General features: G+C 41.7%; 1 protein-coding gene across 1 annotated transcript; it reads right to left on the reverse strand.

Moving 5' to 3' along the window:
- Window positions 1-10,224: 10,224 nt before the first annotated feature.
- psmf1 (proteasome inhibitor subunit 1) lies at window positions 10,225-17,827 on the reverse strand. Its single transcript, XM_062544651.1, has 7 exons — window positions 17,601-17,827; window positions 17,073-17,225; window positions 16,904-16,986; window positions 16,600-16,779; window positions 11,666-11,719; window positions 11,261-11,419; window positions 10,225-11,054 (listed from the first exon to the last, which is right to left on the reverse strand). The coding sequence occupies exons 1-7, from the start codon at window positions 17,727-17,729 to the stop codon at window positions 11,003-11,005; spliced, it is 810 nt and encodes a 269-aa protein (XP_062400635.1). The 5' UTR covers window positions 17,730-17,827; the 3' UTR covers window positions 10,225-11,002.
- Between the last annotated feature and the right edge of the window lie 1,644 nt (window positions 17,828-19,471).

Consider the following 19,471-nt stretch of genomic DNA (forward strand, 5'->3'; position numbering starts at 1 on the left):
ACAGGTTGTGTCACTGACCATGGTGCTGATGCTGCCCAGAAAAAAACTGGTGGTGGCTTCAACCAGAAAGGCAACAGCAGGTAGAACTACAGACCTCCAACGGGCCAAGTGGAGTTAGTGAGCCTCATATACTGTAGCCATGGCAAACAAGCTGAGTAGCCTACAAGAGAATGAGAATAAAAAATGAGCCGTACACTCCCATTCACATTATCCATGGCATGACGTCATGAATAAAAAAAAAAAAGCTCTCTGGTATGCGGATCATCTTTTAATTCTCTTCGACACTGATACGCTAGCTCCTGCGCCCATCCAAAATATGCTTTGGGATGTGCCTTGCACTGTTTCTTTTTTAAACAAGCTGAGTAGGCTACAAGCAGGATAAAATAATTCCCCTTCACCAAAAACAATATAATTCTCTAGAGTAGACCATGCTAGCATGACATTTGTTGGGTGCCATCTGATAAGAATTCCAGTCCTTGATTCTGGCAAGAGGTTGTTGATATTTGAGGTCAACAGCAACGAGAATTTAGCTGGATACCGAAAAGAGTCATATTTTTACAGGCCTAATCAAGGACTGCTCCTTTAACTGTATTCCGTCTGTGCATGTTTTAATGATATAATCCATGGCTTTCATGTGATGAGAGGGGTTTTTTTTGCATCTCAGACACAGCAATGCTGATGATTCTCTCTGGGCTATCTACATATTTCAGTATCGTCCTTTTTAACAGGCAGGACATAACAATGACAGCTATAATGTAGTCAGGGTAGAACATTTGATCAGCTTCATTAACTGGCTTGGCCTTGTAATATTAGGTGAGCTGCTGCCGTTCTCGGTTTCCTGCTGGTAGTGGACTTGGGGAAAGGTGCATTACTGCTTCTGACACTTTAGTTAACAGCTCTTGCGGTGAAATATATTTGAAGTCCTTTGAGGATTGCAGAAAATGTCCAAAGATGCTTAGTGCTTCTGTTAAATGCAAAGAGTGCGATTGAAAAGGCACTTGTAGCCTGAAATCAATAATCTGTCGTCCTTTTAGCCTAAGATGTTTATTGTGCATGATTTCACCCAGTGACCCTGACACACTTAATGCTGATTTTACTTGGCAAGCTAGTAAAAAAATATTCATTACTGTTGTTATGTTGATGACTTTTATTTAGTGTGGCATATACCTCTTGTAGGTAAATACCATCATTAGACAAAGGGATGTCTTCTGGTCTGCCTGCAAGCATAAATAATGCAAGTGAGTGGCTTTATTCAGCACAGTTTCCATGGCAATCTGTTCTCTCTTAATTTGTCTTGTGTTGATATACCAACCTCTTGAGTTAGATTTGAGTCCAGCAGACAATTAAACCAGAGACACCTCTACACAGTTTTGGTGTTGTCGGGTGTTGCCTGACTGGCTGATATTCTGCTCTCACAAAAAAAAGCTCACCCGAGAAGTCTTCACACTGGTGATATCAATCTATCCATTTTTGACTGTGGACCATTTTAGAGTGTGGAGTAATAGTATCTTATAATGCTCAAATGTACAATCTAATGGTATATCCTCCATTTATGCTTGGGGTAAATGGGGAATAGTTGCCCCAATCTCATTCCACCAACAGGAGTTGTATGTGATGTGATGACTTAATCAACCACCCAGCATGCACTGGCCATTTAAATAATTGAATTGTGATAGCACTACACCGGTTGTCTGCTGCATAAAAGTTGGCTGCATGATTATTCTGTCTCAGTCAGGCTGTCTCAGGATCATAGCACTGCATCTCAATAGCCCTTGACAATATCATTCACCCCAACATGAATTGTAATCCATATGTGTTCAGTCTTCAGAGCCATGATTTAGAGAGAGAGGGGGGATCTCATGAAATTGTTATGAACGTGAACAGGTAGGCTATTGTAATGTGACATTTAATAAACAGATTTACAATAGGCTAATGAGTGCATCATCTTTTCTTCAGATTAATTGGGTGAAGCCTGTTTCATCTGATGTCCTTGATAGCCCACAGATACTATCATTCCCTTATCTCTTCAGATGACGCCCTTTGGTCATACTTCCTCAAGAGGCTTTTTCTTCTGAGGAACTGGGTCTCCACGTATTGTTGCATTTATGAGTAGAGGGACTAGTGTTGCCTCTCGCTTTCATATTGAGCAGATTTGCTCCGCGCATGGCCGGTGTCTCTCCCGAGAGGTCTCTTGCAAAGGTCTCTCTCACAACACCCTGCATCCTTCCCCTCACTCTCTTTTATCACTCGAACATCGATAACCACAGGTAGGTGTGCTTACAGCATCCTCGTTTTTGATTTATGCCCATTTACACTAAGTAACGCTCTCTCAGTGGAATTTTGATGATCCGGTTTGACCAATTGAAGATGTAGTCGATAAAGTAGTATTATTGAAATGGCATCAAGGTCATTTCTGGTTGATTACGCGGCACGTTAACAATCCTCAAAACACAATGTGTTCAGTTTTCAAATTAAAACTGGAGAACGGGATGGTGGTTTTGCTTGGGGTTCATGATGCCCGGTGCAATTTATTTCATTGAAATTCAGTGCTTTCCGAGCACAAACAGACAACTTTGAGCGCGACGTAATCAACTCCTTATTTCAAATAGGTTACAGCACATCAAAGCTGTGTTTATGGCTCTCCGCTCCATTAATCTCTCTGAACTGACCGCGGTAGTAGATGCGATGCCGGCTAAGTTGGGACGTGAAGCAGGGTGGAGAGGCGTTTCTGTCGTAATCTTTAACACAGTCCTTGACTTCAGCGCTCCAAGTCAATCGTCCTCGTGAGGTAAAAAAGATTATTTCTGTTATCAGAGCGTAATTCCTTGATTTGACATCGCAGTTGGCGACTTGTGGATAGGAGCAGAGTGCGTGATTCGTGGGCAGGCTATTGGTATAGCCTATAGCCTGTTTTTTGCCAGTGGCAGTAGGCTACTCACACATGCTGTTTATTTTCTGCACCTGGAGCTATGTAAGCTTTGCTTGGAGTTATCGACGAACCTTCTCATGAAATGCCCTTTGTTTTGCATTTACAAAAAATCCCATGTGTGTCAATACCTTTCCTCTGGTCGTGTTCATGGTTTACTTATTCACAGGTATTCGCAGGTATTTGCAGAAGTGAAAAATGAATGGTGGGAGGTTCTAAAACGACATGGTCACCCAGATTGATTCTAGATGGAGTCTTTGAATGCGGTGGAGCTCCGTGAATTGGGGGATGGTAAAAGGCGAGATGCCCACGAGGCCTCGTCGTCGCCGCCGCAGCAGCCCTCGCGGTCAGAACCTCGGACAGCGACTGGTGGCTTCGAGAACGCGTCCTATCAGGATGAGGACGAGGAGATAAAGTTCCCCGCCGGCTCAAGACAACACATCCACGAGTCTATACCTCACACCAGAGACCAACCGATTCCCCCAAATCTCCAACGGGATGAGCTCTCCCCCCGATCTGACGAAGACCAAGAACTGGATTTTAGTGGGAGCACCGTGGACTATGGATTCATTTCTGCTCTGGTGTTCCTGGTCAGTGGAATTGTCCTGGTAGTGATTGCCTACACCATACCCAGAGAAGCTAAGGTCAACCCAGACATGGTGACAGCTCGCCAGATGGAAAAACTAGAAATGTACTATGCACAGCTTGGTTCCCATCTGGACAAGTGTATAATAGCAGGTCTCGGGCTGCTTACACTTGGTGGGATGCTTTTGTCAATCATGCTCATGGTGTCAATATGTAAGGGTGAACTGTACCGCAGGAGGACTTTCGCTATGTCTAGGAGACCCAGGAAAACCTATGGATCTATAAATCTCAGAATGAGGCAGTTGGAGGGCGAGGGCGAGGGCAGGGATACTCTTGTGGACTGTGAACCCAACACCACATGCCCTGCTCCAGTCAGTGAAGACAGCACCAATCAAGTGTCTGCTGCAACAAAAGAACTGTAGCACAATTGTCCGCACAATTGTTTTCAAGGGTTATTTCTTATCTGGGGTTGTTCTAAGACAAGCATGTGAAGGTAAGGCGCATTTCAGACATGTTGTTTGAAATTGTAGGTCACAGGGATAGCAGGTTAGAGAGAGTACAATTTTGCAATCAAGAATGTTATCACAACTGGAAAAAATAGCATTAGGATTTAGTTGTTGATCAATGCAAAAAGCACAATGGGTAACCACAGAAATATTTACACAAAAAACAATAATGATATAACATGCTGCAAACAAACTAACAGCTATCTGCTTCTCAAGACTTGAAATATATGTCTGTATAATCTACTGTATATCAGATTATTAATGAAATCATGTACATTTTTTCAATATTATGTAAGGTTGCCTTAAAAACACTGTCACTGTAAACTAAAATCACAATGCCATGCAGTAGGTGGTCTGTTTGTGATTCAAGGATTACAGGACAGTTGCTGTATAACTTGGATGTGCATATAGCAACAGAATGAAATATGTTCAGTACCTATGGGTTAGTATTATTCAATTCATAAAAGTATAAAAAGTCAGTGTCTATCTAATTATCCAATAATGTTAACTATTTGTAGATGGGCAGAAGTCTTTAAAGAAGCACTTGCTCTCAACTCAGATTCTTCCTCGCAGGAGGCTGCATTGTTTTAAGATGGTACAGTAATTAATTACCCAAGCATAACATTCTGTGTATAATAATGTCAAATAATTTGTATACTCACAATCAAGTAAGTGCAGAATTCAACAATATTAACAAAGAGGAATGAAAAAAGAAAGGTTTCTTTAGATTAATCTGGACTGTTTCAGAGAGTGTCAACACAATCTTTGATTTTCCATTTGTCTCACGTTTCATTTATAATGCTTTTTACATGCATATTGTTCCATAATTTCAAAAGGGCATATTTAACATATCCTTTATTAAACTGTTAGTATGAATGAGTATGAAGCCAACTACTGAACACACCCACTGAGACAGAAACTACAGCTCGTTCAGCTCTAATGTATTTGTACACAAGCATGTCTAACAATTCTCAATGGTGTCATATACAGCCCTTTTGGCATGCTATCACTAGGTTCGTTATGCCCATGGCCATCAGAGGGGTTATAGCAATGCAAAGCCTAATTATTGAATGTTGATGTCGATGTCAAAACAATATTCACAGAAATACTTACTGAGCTGATTTGTTTTCTTTTTGTTTTCCTTCTAGCCATTAACTGCACTTAGGACTAGTGTAATGTTGCTATATTATAATGTGTTGCAACAGCCTTATTTCAGTATAATGTGTAGATCACGCCATGGTAGTGGACTAGGGGGACCATTTTATAGGAAAATGCACTTCTAAACCTGAGGTCATCTCTTTATTTTCAGTTGATTGTATGACACCCAAAAGCAGAATCTGGCACCACCAGAATATAGGCCCAAAACTGCTCACGTAATGTATAGGTGCATGGAACTGAGAGATGGAGAATTGAATATAGGCAGGAACTGTAGATTTATGCAAGAAAAATGCTGAAAAAGATCCACACGAGAGAAGAGGACATTCTGTGGAATGATGAAAGTTTTAGAACAAAGCACACAACAAAATGAAAGCAGCCCATCTTTAAACTCATTTGCAACTGCACCTCATTATTAATTTTTTCCTGACTCAAAAGAAAACAGCAGAGGGTATTATGAAGAGGGTAACATCAGACAAAATACCTGCCTATAGTTCCTGATTTATAAGCAAAACAATGCCTTGTGTATCCAGTTAACTGCTTGTACCAGCTATTGTGCCTATAGACATGTACTCTGAAAAGCACCATTTATTGTACATTTGTTCATCAAACTAATAGTGAATTGAAAATGTTGACCTTTCTTGTTTGTTATCAGCACTTAGATTGCACTTCAAATAATTTACATTTCAGACCACAGATGACGATGGCAGCCTATGTGAGATAGAGAGCTGTGCTTGATCTTGCATTATGTAATATTTTGGTAGTGTTGATGAGTAAAGTGTCTTGATATATCTACCATGAGATTTATGACAGTAGTGAGATGGATCATAGGTAAATGGTGAAAAGTACATCATAATATATGTTTACAGATGTTTTGTGATCATATCACAACAAGATACTCTTCATGGATCTTATTCACCAGTGTTTCTTGTTCGCTAGCCTCTACGCTAATCTTATTCTCATGTTGTCTTTGGGGTAGGCCTACGTAGAGTCTCTTGCAAAGGTTCAGTGGACTGTCCATTACAATCAAATTGATGACTGTTCTTTATATTTATTTGTACAGTATATTTAATAATTTATTACAGAAAACGGGATACGGCACTGATTGTTATTGAGGTGTTGAATTAAAATGAACAAACTGAATGTCCCCACCAGCTTGTAAAATGATTGATGTTGTCTTTCTTTCTCAATGCAATACAAAGCTGATACAGCAATGCAACTTGTATACTCTCAAGGACTGCATCAGCCTAATAGGGATGTTTCATCAATTGGTTATATGTAAACCTGTGAAAGGTCAGGAGAAATTAAAAGCCAATTATTGCACACAGCCTTAGTGATTTTATTCACAAACGAAATCTAATTTAAAGCTTGTACTGAATATTGCCTACGACCTCAGCGTGCTCAATTAGACTGCCCTTGGTGTTTTTGCACAAGCACACAGGACACAGGGAGTAGGTGACATAAAAGCAAAGAGGTCATGTAGTTGTGTTCCAAAGACTCAGCTCAAGACTCGGGGACTCAAGTCCCTGAGAAAGTTATTTCATTTCAGAAATGAACTATTGTTCATTAGTGGCATTCAAGAGCCGCAACACCTAACCCCAGTTTTATTACAGAAACTGCATGGTGTGACGTAGAATCCATTTCTGAATCTGATCTAACAAAAGTGAGTTTGAGGGCTGTCTTCAACCAGTCAATGATCTTAATGAGTGAACTAAACATTCAGGGTTGTCAATGTCAAACTGAGTCCAGTCCAGCTGTAACAAAAGTTAACATTCCAAGAATGTACAGTAAGCATATATATAGCGTATTTGCTCTTAACAGACTCTTTCATCCAGAGTGACTTACTGTGAACTAACGCACTACAGGGACAGAGCCGCTTGAGCCTGGGGTTAAGGGCTTTGTTCAAGGGTACAGTGGCAGTCCCTGTGATCGAACTCACGGCCTTCTGGTGTCTCACTTGGAAGGCCAGATCGCTAGACCGCACAGCCAGGTTTTCACTTGTGTAAAACTATTCTGAACGTTTTATAGGGTTCTTGGCTGTTATCTTGACAAGAACAAAACGGATACAATAGTTTAGACTGAATGTGATGTATATTGTTTCATCTAGAGAGAGTGGAGTCGGGCACTGTGTTCAGTGTGTGTTTGTGAGTAGTTTACTGAAAGCAGTGATGGCTGTTCTGTTTCAGACTTTAGCTGGAGTAATCCACCATTATTAAATTAGCTTTTTGTCAAGCCAAAGATTTATGACAGACTGCTTAAGCAACGGAGAACAATGGAGTGTTGTGCATTTGTGTGCGCGGTGAGCTGATTGATTCAAACCCTAATGGCGCCCTGCTTAAAGACTGTAAGTCATTTACACAATAGTGTGGATGTATTAGCCTCTGAAGCTGCCTCTGGAGCCTGATAGTCCTATTACTCTCACTGTATGTGGAGCTCCAATTAAGTCATTGATATCAGGTTATTGATGGGATAGTCTGCAGACCAGGGAGAACAAACAAGTCCCTCTGAAATAGCTTCACATCGAAGCACTGCATGAGCTTCTCACTACCATTACTTCTCATCACTCTCTCTCTTCTCATCTATCTCTCTTCCTCTCTCTTTCTTCCCCTCTCTTTTTTCCTCCCAGTTGTTTAATAAATACCGCATGGCCACAAAATGAATTGGCCATGCCACAGCTGAGCTCATCTGTGGCAATCTGAGCTGTCTCGGTCTGCACTGCACAGCCTGCCAGTCTCCAGCTCCTGTGCTTACCCAGCGGAGCCATTTATCTCTGCCGGGGTGGCACTGACAGGCAGAAGCACTTTGCAATGTTTAATTACGTGGTGATGGGATGTTATCGTAGCATTCAGTAGCAAAGCAGACGGCCAGTGGACAGCGACACTTAATTATTCCACCACATCAGTATTTAATGGGACAGATTGGCGGACACATTTACAGAAGCGAGTATAAAAAATGAATGGAGCGAAACTGGCAGTAGTGTTTGATTGTGAAGGTTTACTGGACATACAGGCGGTCATCCTTATTTCACAGTAATACCATACCTCTACCTCTCACGTTCTTGATATTTTTTTGTATGAGATGTAGCAGAGGACAGGCCATTAGCAGAATTGATTTCCATTACATCTGCTTCTACCTCCCCCACAGATAACAAATAGTCCTGTCTAACCCATGAACATGTCACCATTTCGCTAAGCCTCAGTGTCTGTGATAGACTGCATGCTCAATAGAACATCCATAAAGCAAATGATATGCAGAGATGAGACCCAGGCATGAAATACAGTCCAAATGTAATTGCTTCATTTACATGAGATTTGCAGGATTAATTCATGAGATTGATTTCATTTACCTTATCACATACATATTTAAAAGGTGTCTTGGTATGCTAAATCTTCAAGAGGCATATGACCTCAGGGTGCAACATTTCTGCAGAACTCTAGTTTAGTCTAGTGGAAAATCTGGCTGAAAAAGAGCCTGATTGAATTACATCCGTATGACCTTTTTTCGTGCCCTTGCAACAAAAAGGAAAGAGGACAGGGAGGCCATGAAACAGCAAGTACTTACTGGCCATATGGAAGCCCCACTCCTTCAGGTGCTTAGCTAGCTGTGTGTCATTTTATGCTCTAGATCAGACAAGCTTCTGTCTGTACATTGTGAAAATGCACGTTTAATGTTTAGGGGACAGACTACGGCAATCCCTGCATGATGAATCAGGACACAGGGATGGCTTTTACATCTGAGCCGGCAAGATTAGAGTCTGCAATGGGACATTCTAGAATCAGGCAGCACATCAACTGGAACAGTTCAGATGAACAACAAGCTTTCATTCACTGCCTGGCTACTTCCCAAATTATAGATGTAGAAGGGTATTGCAAAAATAGAGGGAGACTAACAGTGACTTGCATGCTCAACTGGAAATTCACCAACAAATCTATCTTCACTGCATCATGTTTTTGAACTGATTTATTGGTTATATTTACGTGAACCCACTCTATAGTGATGGCATTATCTCATTTTTACTCCAAGTCAATTAGTACAGGAGGGAACCATTTTAAAGGACAGGAAAATATCTACCCTTCAGCATACAATTTCATGCCTTTGCAAATGTGTCACGGTAATTAAACCTCTTAATTTGATCACTTTGCAGGAGCATAATTGCAATGTTCTAAAGCCAACCACTAAATTTGCTCAAAGAGGCATTTGCCTTACTACAAAAATCAGTTTGTCTAGACAACTATGTGCTCTACTAAGATTAATTGCACATGATCTGGCTCCCATGAAAAGGGCAGGACATCAAGGAGCTATACGATCACATGCCAGCGTTAGTCCATTACATGACCATGAATATCCAGCTTTACACATTATATTACAATTATACCAGATTTCATGATGAATAACAAACAGCACTAAAAGCAAGACGGACTATGGGTTAGCAGGCATATGGTCTAGCTGCATTAATATGAAATGCTCCATTTCTTGATATAAACGTATAAATTAATCATGTGGTTAGGTCACAGTTAGCCTGTTTAACAGAAAGTCAGGCCACTATTTATGTCTGACTGAGGGAATAAGGCTGATATCTTCATTTCAACAAATGGTCTTATCTTTGCACACCATACATTGTTCCTGGCAGGAAGTTAATAGAAATAGATACATCATACATTCCCTTTTTATTGGGACTGCAAGCAGTTTCATGACACCTCTCAGATATCTAAATGCCATTGGGCTTTATTATTGGTCCTCTGTGGTGGTGGAGATTGCATGATCCCGTAAACCATTATTTATGCCTATTAATGCCCGTCTTCCACCCCACTGATAGATGCTAACATCTACCCGTTAATAAATCTCCCAAGCTAAATGAAGCCATGTCCTGTGAATCGCTGGTCTCCACCACCCAGTGTAATCTTTCCTTTATAATTTGTGACAGAAAATCAAGCCCTCTGGCATTTAATGGTTATATATGTTTTTATTTATTAGACACATAATAAAATGTTGTTTTCACTATCAAGAGACCATCTCCAAAGTCTTCTAACAGAACACAATTGACATAAAGTGTGAAATGAATTAGTCCTTTATTTGCAAACAAGGACAGAATGTAGAGTTGTTACCAGTTTTTACACATGGAATTAAACTGTAGAAGTTTGGGCTAGGCATAGACAAATAAATTAAGAATTTTGGTCAGTTCCTCCACTTCAATGAGAAGTTTTAACTGAATGGAATGCATTTAAGAAGATGCAGCCCGACTGTAAATTGCTACCAAGAAACCACACAAAAATGGAAATTAGTCGATCACAACAAGGCAATCAGAGAAGGATGATAATCAGGATCTGAGTAGCAAAGGCAGGAGGAGACATTGCACCAAATATATGGTCTGCTTAATGTTTGACAAGTCTGTGAGAAGAAACTAAGCGTTTGATTAGATAGGTTTGTTCATCCTAATGGACCCAGAAAAGAATCCACCGCACTATAAGACCCACAGAATCTTGGTCTAGAAGTAAAACATGTTACGTGAGTTCAAAGCATTTCCCAATCGTTATTTTTTATGAGATAGAAAAAATCCCTCTTACTTCCAACGTTCCCCAACTCTCCTCTCCCACTGCTTTCAGCATTATGCGCCACACATATAAGCACACGGGATGCGTTAAGTGTTACGTTTGCATCGGTGTATACTGTGTATGTGCAAACCCGGTGTCAGGAAAGCACCATGGCTGGTTTTCGTTAGATAGCTTTTTATTCCACACACCAGCACATAGAACAGGGCTGCTCTCAGCGGGCTGCCTTTAGGCTGCACAGTCCCCGGCAGGCTGTGGAGAGAAGGGAGGGCTTCTGTCCCTCACATGAACATGTCATCGTATCCTGGGGGAGGCATGTGATCTGGGTCTGGGCTGTAAAGGAGGACATTAACACATTTAATATCACAACATTAATATTTTAAACATATTAAGCTTGACGTCAGGAGATGTTTAAAACATTCAATGATTCATATATTCAATATACTATTATTCATATTTTAAGAGTTTTTCAATATTAAACTGTGAAACTAGCTGTGGATGAGTGTGTGCGGCATGGGCCGGTGTGGAGCCATTCTCACCCAGGTCTGCTTCTGCCGACGGGGCCGAACGGGTCGAAGCGAGCTCCAGGGGGCACAGCTCCAGGGGGCAACACGCCCGGGACGCCCCCAGAAGGGTCGAACCCTGAGCGGGGAAACCCCTGCCGCAGTGGGTCAACAATCATCCCTCCAGATCGCCCTCTACAGGACAAATAACCCATATCGACAATCTCAAACAATCCCAGTCTTGGGATACAACAGCATGGTATATATTGCACCTACATAGTACAGGTCCAAATGACATCACTGACAGGACTCCTAAACCAAGCAATGGCATTTATACTGGTTGAAATATGTATAACACAAACTTACAGGGACCTGCTAAATCCTTTAATTCTTTAAGCAGCATTAATTAGATCTTTGTCAACCATAATGAGAGAAAATTACCCAAATGGGTCAAGATCGGCTCCTCCCGCAGCAAATGGAGCCATTGGGTCTGACCTAAGAGATGACACACATTACCACATTACATAACAGCATAACACATTTAATGCCCTTAACCCACTTACATGACTGAGAGCAACAACGACTGTGTGGTTGTGGCAAAAGTACTGACATATTGATCAATAGACAAAAAAGATTACAGAGAGAAAAAGACAGACGTCAAAACACACACAAAGTGGTGAGAAACAGGTGCACTAGCATCAGCCCATGTAGTCTGTAGATGTTGTGAGAGAAAAGTAGCAAAGTAGCTCGGAAGTTGCCATCTCTGAGCCTGTCTCTAGTTTAAGATTATTCTTCTCAGACATGGTTTCTTTCTTTTTTTTTTAAAAAAAAGTCAATTAATCTTTAGCCTGGTGCTGCCAGCCTAAATCTGCAAGCTCAGTCTTTGCTCTGACATTTTTGTCTGGAGCCCCTCCATTGAGCATGGCAGTTTTTTCCCCTGGATCAGCAAAGATATGTGGACTGGCTCAGGTGATGACATAGAGGAAATGCTGCGATTTGACAAACAGGTGCGAGAGCCGAGGCGAGCCGAGCCGAGCGGAGCTGCAGCCATTGGAGCCGTTTTGTCGGAAGGAGAAGCATGAAGTCACACCAGACGCCTTTCCCTTGGAAAAAAAAAAAGATGGCGTAGCTCTTCTCCTCACTGGGCTCAGCGAGCTTGATAAACCAGCTGGCGCGCCTCCGCCTGGGCCTTGCCAGCTGAAATCTCACAAGCTCAGTGTTTGCTACAAGATATTGCGCCACAGCCAGGAGCTGATCCAAACGCTTCCACTGCAACGCTGCTCGACAGCATAGCCCCAAACACAGCCACTCAACAAGCAAATCCATGTTGATGGGATTCCAGGGCATATTTAACACGAGGAGATGTGTGGGTAAACTCAGACCGACAAACTCAGATTGATCCGTCTGCCCCAAAGGCAAACAATGATCAATCTACAGTAATTTGACAACACATTTTTAACCTCTTTCTGCACCTGCTACAATAGGAAAACATGTAACGTCCAGTAAGTCTACAACATGCATATAGGTCAGCCCTCTGTTTGTATAAAATAACTTTTTTTTCTTTTCTTTGATCTGATTGATTTAGCAAAGAGCTACTGAAGATGACAAACAGCACCACATTGTACATCTTGCGTGCAAAGGACCCTCAGCATGCTCATCATGGACAGGGTCCAGCACCAGCAGGCCAAAAACTTAAACTTATCGATGATCAATAGTAACATAGTACCTTCACATTTCATATTTTAACTCCTCAAAGGCCAGAAAGGCCAGGAAGATGTTTGTTCATTCCTTGCAGTACAGAATGATAATGACTGTTTGAAGAACTACTGTAGAAGCAATTTATGCATTTTTCCTCACACTCATACAGTCCACAAACTAAATTATTTATTTATTCTTAGCAATTCCCAGTGTAAGTGGTTTGTGAATCCTTCATTGTGGCCCAACAATGAAACTCATTAAAAACCTCCTTCAGGCAAGCCACCTCTTGTCTATGACATCTTTCTCTAGTGGCTTAATCAAACACTTGCTTTCCACCATTTCCTTCTCTTCCTGGGTGTGAGAGAGAGAGACACACAGACACAGACACACACACACACACACACACACACACACACACACACACATATACAAAGAGAGAGGGCGATGACAGCAAGAGAAGCAATAAAAAGCTGACATAATAAAAAATGTGATAGGGTCACTGCGAACGGGGGAGGCATCAGGACGGCCGGCAGGAGACAGTATCAAGGGCCTGGCCCAGAGCCACATCCTCTAGAGGGCCTTCACAAGAAGGACTCGTCCCCAGCCTCCTCCCTAGCCCCGTCCTTCCTCCTCCCCATCCTTCCCCAGCCTCCTCCCCATCCTTCCCCAGCCTCCTCCCCAGCCCCAGCCTCCTCCTCATCCATCCCCAGCCTCCTCCCCAGCCCCATCCTTCCTCCCCATCCATCCCCAGCCTCCTCCCCAGCCCCATCCTTCCTCCCCATCCATCCCCAGCCTCCTCCCCAGCCCCATCCTTCCTCCTCCCCAGCCTCCTCCCCAGCCCCATCCCCAGCCCAGACACACAAGATACTTCATCTCTTAAAAATAGACACAGACGGCGCTCGGCTGCAACACCAGCAGCGCCGGCACTGTAAAATATTGAATATGACGGAGGAACCGCAGCCAAACTGATTCCAGACAGTGATGTCCTCACACACCCCAAGCAACCATAAGTCATCAGGCTAGGGGAGCTCCTCAAGGCTTCTCCTTACATGGGCAAGAAGACAGGGGGGAAATCATGATGCCCTTTCTAATGGGAGCAAGATCATTATCTTACCCTTGACATCGCTGTGATACTGATTCAGTGGTACTTGGTCCTTCATCTTTCATTTCACTAAGCTTTGATATACAGATACAGATGTACTTTATACAGTAGACACACAACGATGTTGCTGACAACTGCTGTTACAGAAAGAGTAGCTCAATCCAGTAAAGAAGAAAAGAAAGAAAAACAAACAAACAAAACAGCCAAAGAAAATACATAAATAGTTCTGATCAGTGTTGTAGTGTTCAAAAGTTTGATTGCTGAGGGGAAGAGGCTATTTTTTGTAATGTACTGTTAATATTGGTATATGATATTGATTGAGGCATCAAAGGAGAAAGAGGCAGCAAATATGAAGTCAAAACAACTACATTTTTGTCCTAAAGGAAAATCAGGGGAGGCTATTCATACAAGGATCCGAGATAGACTACATCTTCTTCAACAAATGATCTCTTAATCTAACATGAGGTGAGTACTGCTGCACACTCTTTTCCGCCTCCACAGTGTGAAACAGCTAACAGAAATCTTCTCACCTCTCGAGTGTGACACAGGGAATGAGATATGTTACACATCTTAAATTAGAAGCCTGGTGAGTCACAATGCAAGAGAACAGACTAACCTCATATTACAGTAACGTGAGAAAGGCGGAGGCTGAAATCTTTCAATTTCATCTACATCTCACACCATGTTAGCTTCAACAGATAACTCCATTAAACAAATACCCCCTCAACCCAGTCATGGCATATTATGTCCTATCGGGACAGAAATCTGCAGACGGAATGTTTATTAAACGTTTATGTTAAATTAAAAAAAATGTTTAAGCTGAGAATTGTAAAGAGCAGCCTTCCTCTGCCTCTTTTAACCACAGCAGCATGCTTCACTCACAGTCTTTTGAACAACAGTGTTTGGAAATGTCCCTTTCCTAGACATTATCTCGTGATAATTCATTCCTCAATTGAAAACGTAAGCAGTTCAGTTACAGTTCTCATTAAGAGTGTGGCCTGTCACTAGGCTTTTCTCCAGCTGCACTGTTTCAAACATCACAGTTCCCTTTTTGGATTCAGAAGAATGGTTACAGAACTGCAACATACTGAATAAATGACTAGAAGACAGCAGACAGAGGATGGCAGACAAGATATTTCTTCAAACATGGCTTGACCTCTTTGTTCTTGTCAGTGGTCATGATCACTAACCACATGAAACGATCAGCCTTAGTGAACATTTATACAAACTGACATTATGTCCCTTTCACATGTGGCTGAAGCCACTTTAAGTGATACAAATCTCACCAATGCAGTAATGCAACAAACCAGGCTAACAAACAACCACGCACTCACTCATCATGATTCCTTAAAAGAGTGAAAAGATCTTCCTCAGGAGAACATGTAGTGATGATTTTTACAAAGGAATATTTGTTGGTAGACCAGCACAAAGGCCTTAGATTCTTTTTCCCCTCTTATTGCAGTGAGGTGCCCTCAATTTCATCAGTTCTGTCCAGCCTCCATTTGATGGACACCCTGGACTTTAAACACAAAGCCATTTTTAGCCTGACACTGAAGCATGATCTGCTTGTTTTTCTGAGTGGTGCTTTTGAGGCAGTTTTGTTGTCTTTAACATAAAGCAGTCTCCTCTGCCATCAAAAGAAGAGAAGCTGTGACAGTGATGTTTAATCTTCAAGACATCAGAAGGCTCTGGAACACCTACTCCTGGCTAAAGTGCATCCACTTGCTCGGTGATGAGAGGAAAGTGAATGGGATCTTTTTAAAAATGTACAGAGGGGAAAAATGCAGCCTGCAAAAAAAACAACACATTTCACCCAGCCCCATCTCCTCCAGCAGAGGCAATGCCACCGAATATGCTGCTCAGTATTGAGTTCAGTGCCAGTTCAGTTTCAGGGTTCAGTGCCTTGGACAAGGACTCTGAAACCAGGTCAGCGAAAACAACTTGCGTGCTGCTGCCACACTATCACTGTATTATCCTGAACTGCAACTACTCACATTCACACTCCCTCCCAGGATAGGGGGTAGACCTGTGCGGTGCTCATATGTTTGTCACGTATTCAGAAGCACGGGTCAGACATGAGCAAAGTCCCAGTTTCCCAGATCCAACAGATCAGTTAATGCAGAGACACTAGGAAGTATTCAGTTTAGTGGACAACTGTTCTAGCTAAAAGGGCCACCTTGAATTTAAACCGATTAAACTGATCAGGAATCAGTGTACATTAATGAGATTAATGTCACTCTTCCTCCAACACAGTGTGAGAGTAAATTCACTGTACTGTAGTGGTGAGAGTACCATTTTGAGACTAAAATGTCTTTCCCGTTCTCCCAGGACAGACACACCTACATCCAGTCATAGTGTTGACACCTTCACACGCGGCTATATGGGGAATAGGTGATACCTTTCTCTCCCCATGACATAGTCAAGTCCGTTTATTTTTTTAACATAGACATAGAGTGAGAATCAAATCAAGTCAGTATAACCTAATGAAAATATAATTTCATTGATGAGTGCATGTTTGAAACAAATATACCATGACATACAGAATTCGACTGTGTATAATGAATGAATTGCATACCAGTTGGGCTGTCTGGAGGAGGAGGGTGCCCTGGTGGGGATCCTTAACGGATCATCTGTCCGTGAGTATGCTGGGGGGTCATCACGCTTCTTCTCTGCCTTCTTACTGCTCTCCCCCTTGACTGCAGGAAGAAGTTTGGTCTTCACCTTTTTTGCCAAACCATCCGTGTTCTTGAACACACTGGAAGAAAAGAAAGAGTGGTTCTACAGTGTATACTATAACAATGAACTCAAGTATGGGTCTAAAGAAGCAATCATGGCAAGTTGTTAATCAATCACATTTTATGAATTGTAGGCCTACAAACCTGTCAAACTCGTGCAGATGTTCTGCATCAATGTAATCACTGACATTGACTGTCAAGTCTGATACTTGCTCTGTGGCCGAATCCTGATCAAAGAAGACACTGTTAACTTGGTTTGCCTCTAAGTAGTAGCAGTAGCAACCATAACTAGGCCTCTCTGAACAAGACTTACCATCACGTTGAAGATTAAGGTTGAATCCACAGTTATAGCTTTGAACAACAAGTTTGATTTGTCATCATTTGAACGATATCTCAGTGTGTACAATTCCCCACTTGTGTTCCAGCCTGCAGGGAGCAGCTCCGACTTCCTGTCACCATCACGGGCCTGGAATGTCACGTTAAACAGAGATACAAGATCATAGCTAGCACAAATATTGTTCATCTCATGTTTTATTCCCATTGCATACAACTAATGCCACCCTTGGTTCAAATATGCACTTATTGACAGTTATTGACGCTAAACATGTCCTTGTTAAAACGACCCGCGACTAATTCAATGCTGCATCAACGAAGCAAAACAGACCGAAGCAGGTACAGTAGGCTACGTCAATCAATGTATTAATATCCGGCCTATCAAGTGATATCAAACTTAATTTTTTACAGCTATAATAATGGTTGATTGTAACTATGCCTCTAACTACATCGTTTAATTCCCACTGTTAATGAAGGTAGCTGCTAATGCAGTTTATGGAATTCTTACCTCATCTCCAGTACCAAGGCATTTGTACCCGTTTTGTACAAATTCCCAGTGCACGAAACACACAACCACATCTTGAGGACGTGTTACTGCGCCAGACACGCAACTGAACAATACTTCTAACCCAGCCATATTTCAGTGCGTTGATGTCAGTTTCAAGAAAACGAAACAGTTCAGGTGTTGTTTTCAATCGTCGTCATGATTTTGATATGAGTACGTTGCAAAATAATTCCGTAAGGACAAACTGGCTACAGTATTAAACGTTCCGACCTAACATCTCGCATTCCCCTTCATCCACATTTCTGTAGGCCTACATAATATACAGTTACACAGTCAAGATTCTAGCATTCACAAGAACACTGCCATACAAGTCATCATTTTATCGTGATAGTATATATGAGTTAAGCATCAAAATGTAGACCGGGCAAAAAAACTGTGTCAAAGAAAATGAGAGTGAAATGCAAGTAGCCATCTGAAACTAAGCCATTGATATACTGCAGATGGCAGTGTTGAATAACTTCATTATGAATCCAGGACTCTGGATGTTTGCAGCTTTTCAGAATGACAAAAAAATGGCTTAGGCTACAAAAGGCTAATATGTCAAACAACAGCAATGCAAGGAAAATATATATAGCCTACAACACCCCCCCCCCCCCCCCCCCCTCCACACACACACACACACACACACACACACACACACACACACACACACACACACACACACTTCCTCACTCACTCACAGAGAGAGAGAGAGAGAGAGAGAGAGAGAGAGAGAGAGAGAGAGAACTGAGAGAATGCAGGCAGCAGAAAATCAAATAGCCTACTGCAGAGCTATTCGCCAGTTTACTCATTTTGTATGGCTCCCAATAACCTACGAGAGGGAAGGGGATATTGTCCTTGTCCTTTCTATCGCCAGTCACTGTTACACACCCTGGTCTGCTGCTTTATGCCAAGGTTAGGCCCCATCTCATCTCTGATACAGATAGGTCTGCTTTCCATTACTGAAGTTAACACATCTGTAGCAGCACAGAAATGGTTTTAGTTTTCATTTTTTTATGGTAGCACTTTCAACTTTTCATGATGTTGGTTCAAGTTTCTACCACTGCTGGCCACCGTGTCCATTTTCATTTGGAAATGTGCCATAGTCTAGGCTACTGCATACAGCATATTTATTTGTTTAAATGAATCTGGTCGTTTATACTGTATCTGTAGCCTATAGATAGATAGATAGATTTAAACAAATAAATATGCTAAACTAGTTCTCAAACTTTTTCTGTCATTTACCACTTTGGAAGTGGAGAATTGTCAAGCCCCTCCTGACCCATCAACTCAAGTTAAAAAAAAAAAAAAAAAAAAAGGTTTCACTCCGTATGTCTTGGTCCACTGGATCAGATGCTATTTTAATTCAAATGTCTGATTATGAGTTATGTTTGTGTGTGCCCATTTTGTTTTGAATCTATGATCATGTCAAAAAGAAAGGCATTATTAAAGATGAACAACAACAACAACAACAAAAATCCTCCTGTTTATCGTGCCCCACCTGACCTGTCTCTGTTCCCCACTAGTGGAGCCACCTCAGCACAGCTCACTTTGAGAATCACTGTGCTAAACAATATTTTTATTACTATTATATAGGCCTAAGGGAAATGCACACCAGAGCACATTCATCAAGCTATACAGTAATTAAGGCCATACATACACTATCCAAGTACTTTTGCACTGCCACTGCATTGCCAGTGTTTTCTCCAAGTGGGGCACTCATCAACAGATGAAAGATAGCGGTCGAAAATGCTAGTAAAAATGAGCTTTAGTTTATTTCACTACTACATGTTACAGTAGGCTTCCTGCCCAAAACCTGGTGGTCAAGAGAGTGA

Source organism: Sardina pilchardus, chromosome 9, assembly GCF_963854185.1.
Source record: "Sardina pilchardus chromosome 9, fSarPil1.1, whole genome shotgun sequence".
NCBI classification, from domain to species: domain Eukaryota; kingdom Metazoa; phylum Chordata; class Actinopteri; order Clupeiformes; family Clupeidae; genus Sardina; species Sardina pilchardus.

What these genes read in the sequence shown, in the direction of transcription:
- psmf1 (XM_062544651.1), bottom strand. Translation starts at nt 17,729, where the DNA reads ATGGCTGGGTTAGAAGTATTGTTCAGTTGCGTGTCTGGCGCAGTAACA. An exon ending in GCCTTGGTACTGGAGATGAG is followed by an intron (nt 17,226 to 17,600) that starts GTAAGAATTCCA and finishes GTGACATTCCAG; the next exon opens with GCCCGTGATGGTGACAGGAA. An exon ending in CATCTGCACGAGTTTGACAG is followed by an intron (nt 16,780 to 16,903) that starts GTTTGTAGGCCT and finishes CTTTTCTTCCAG; the next exon opens with TGTGTTCAAGAACACGGATG.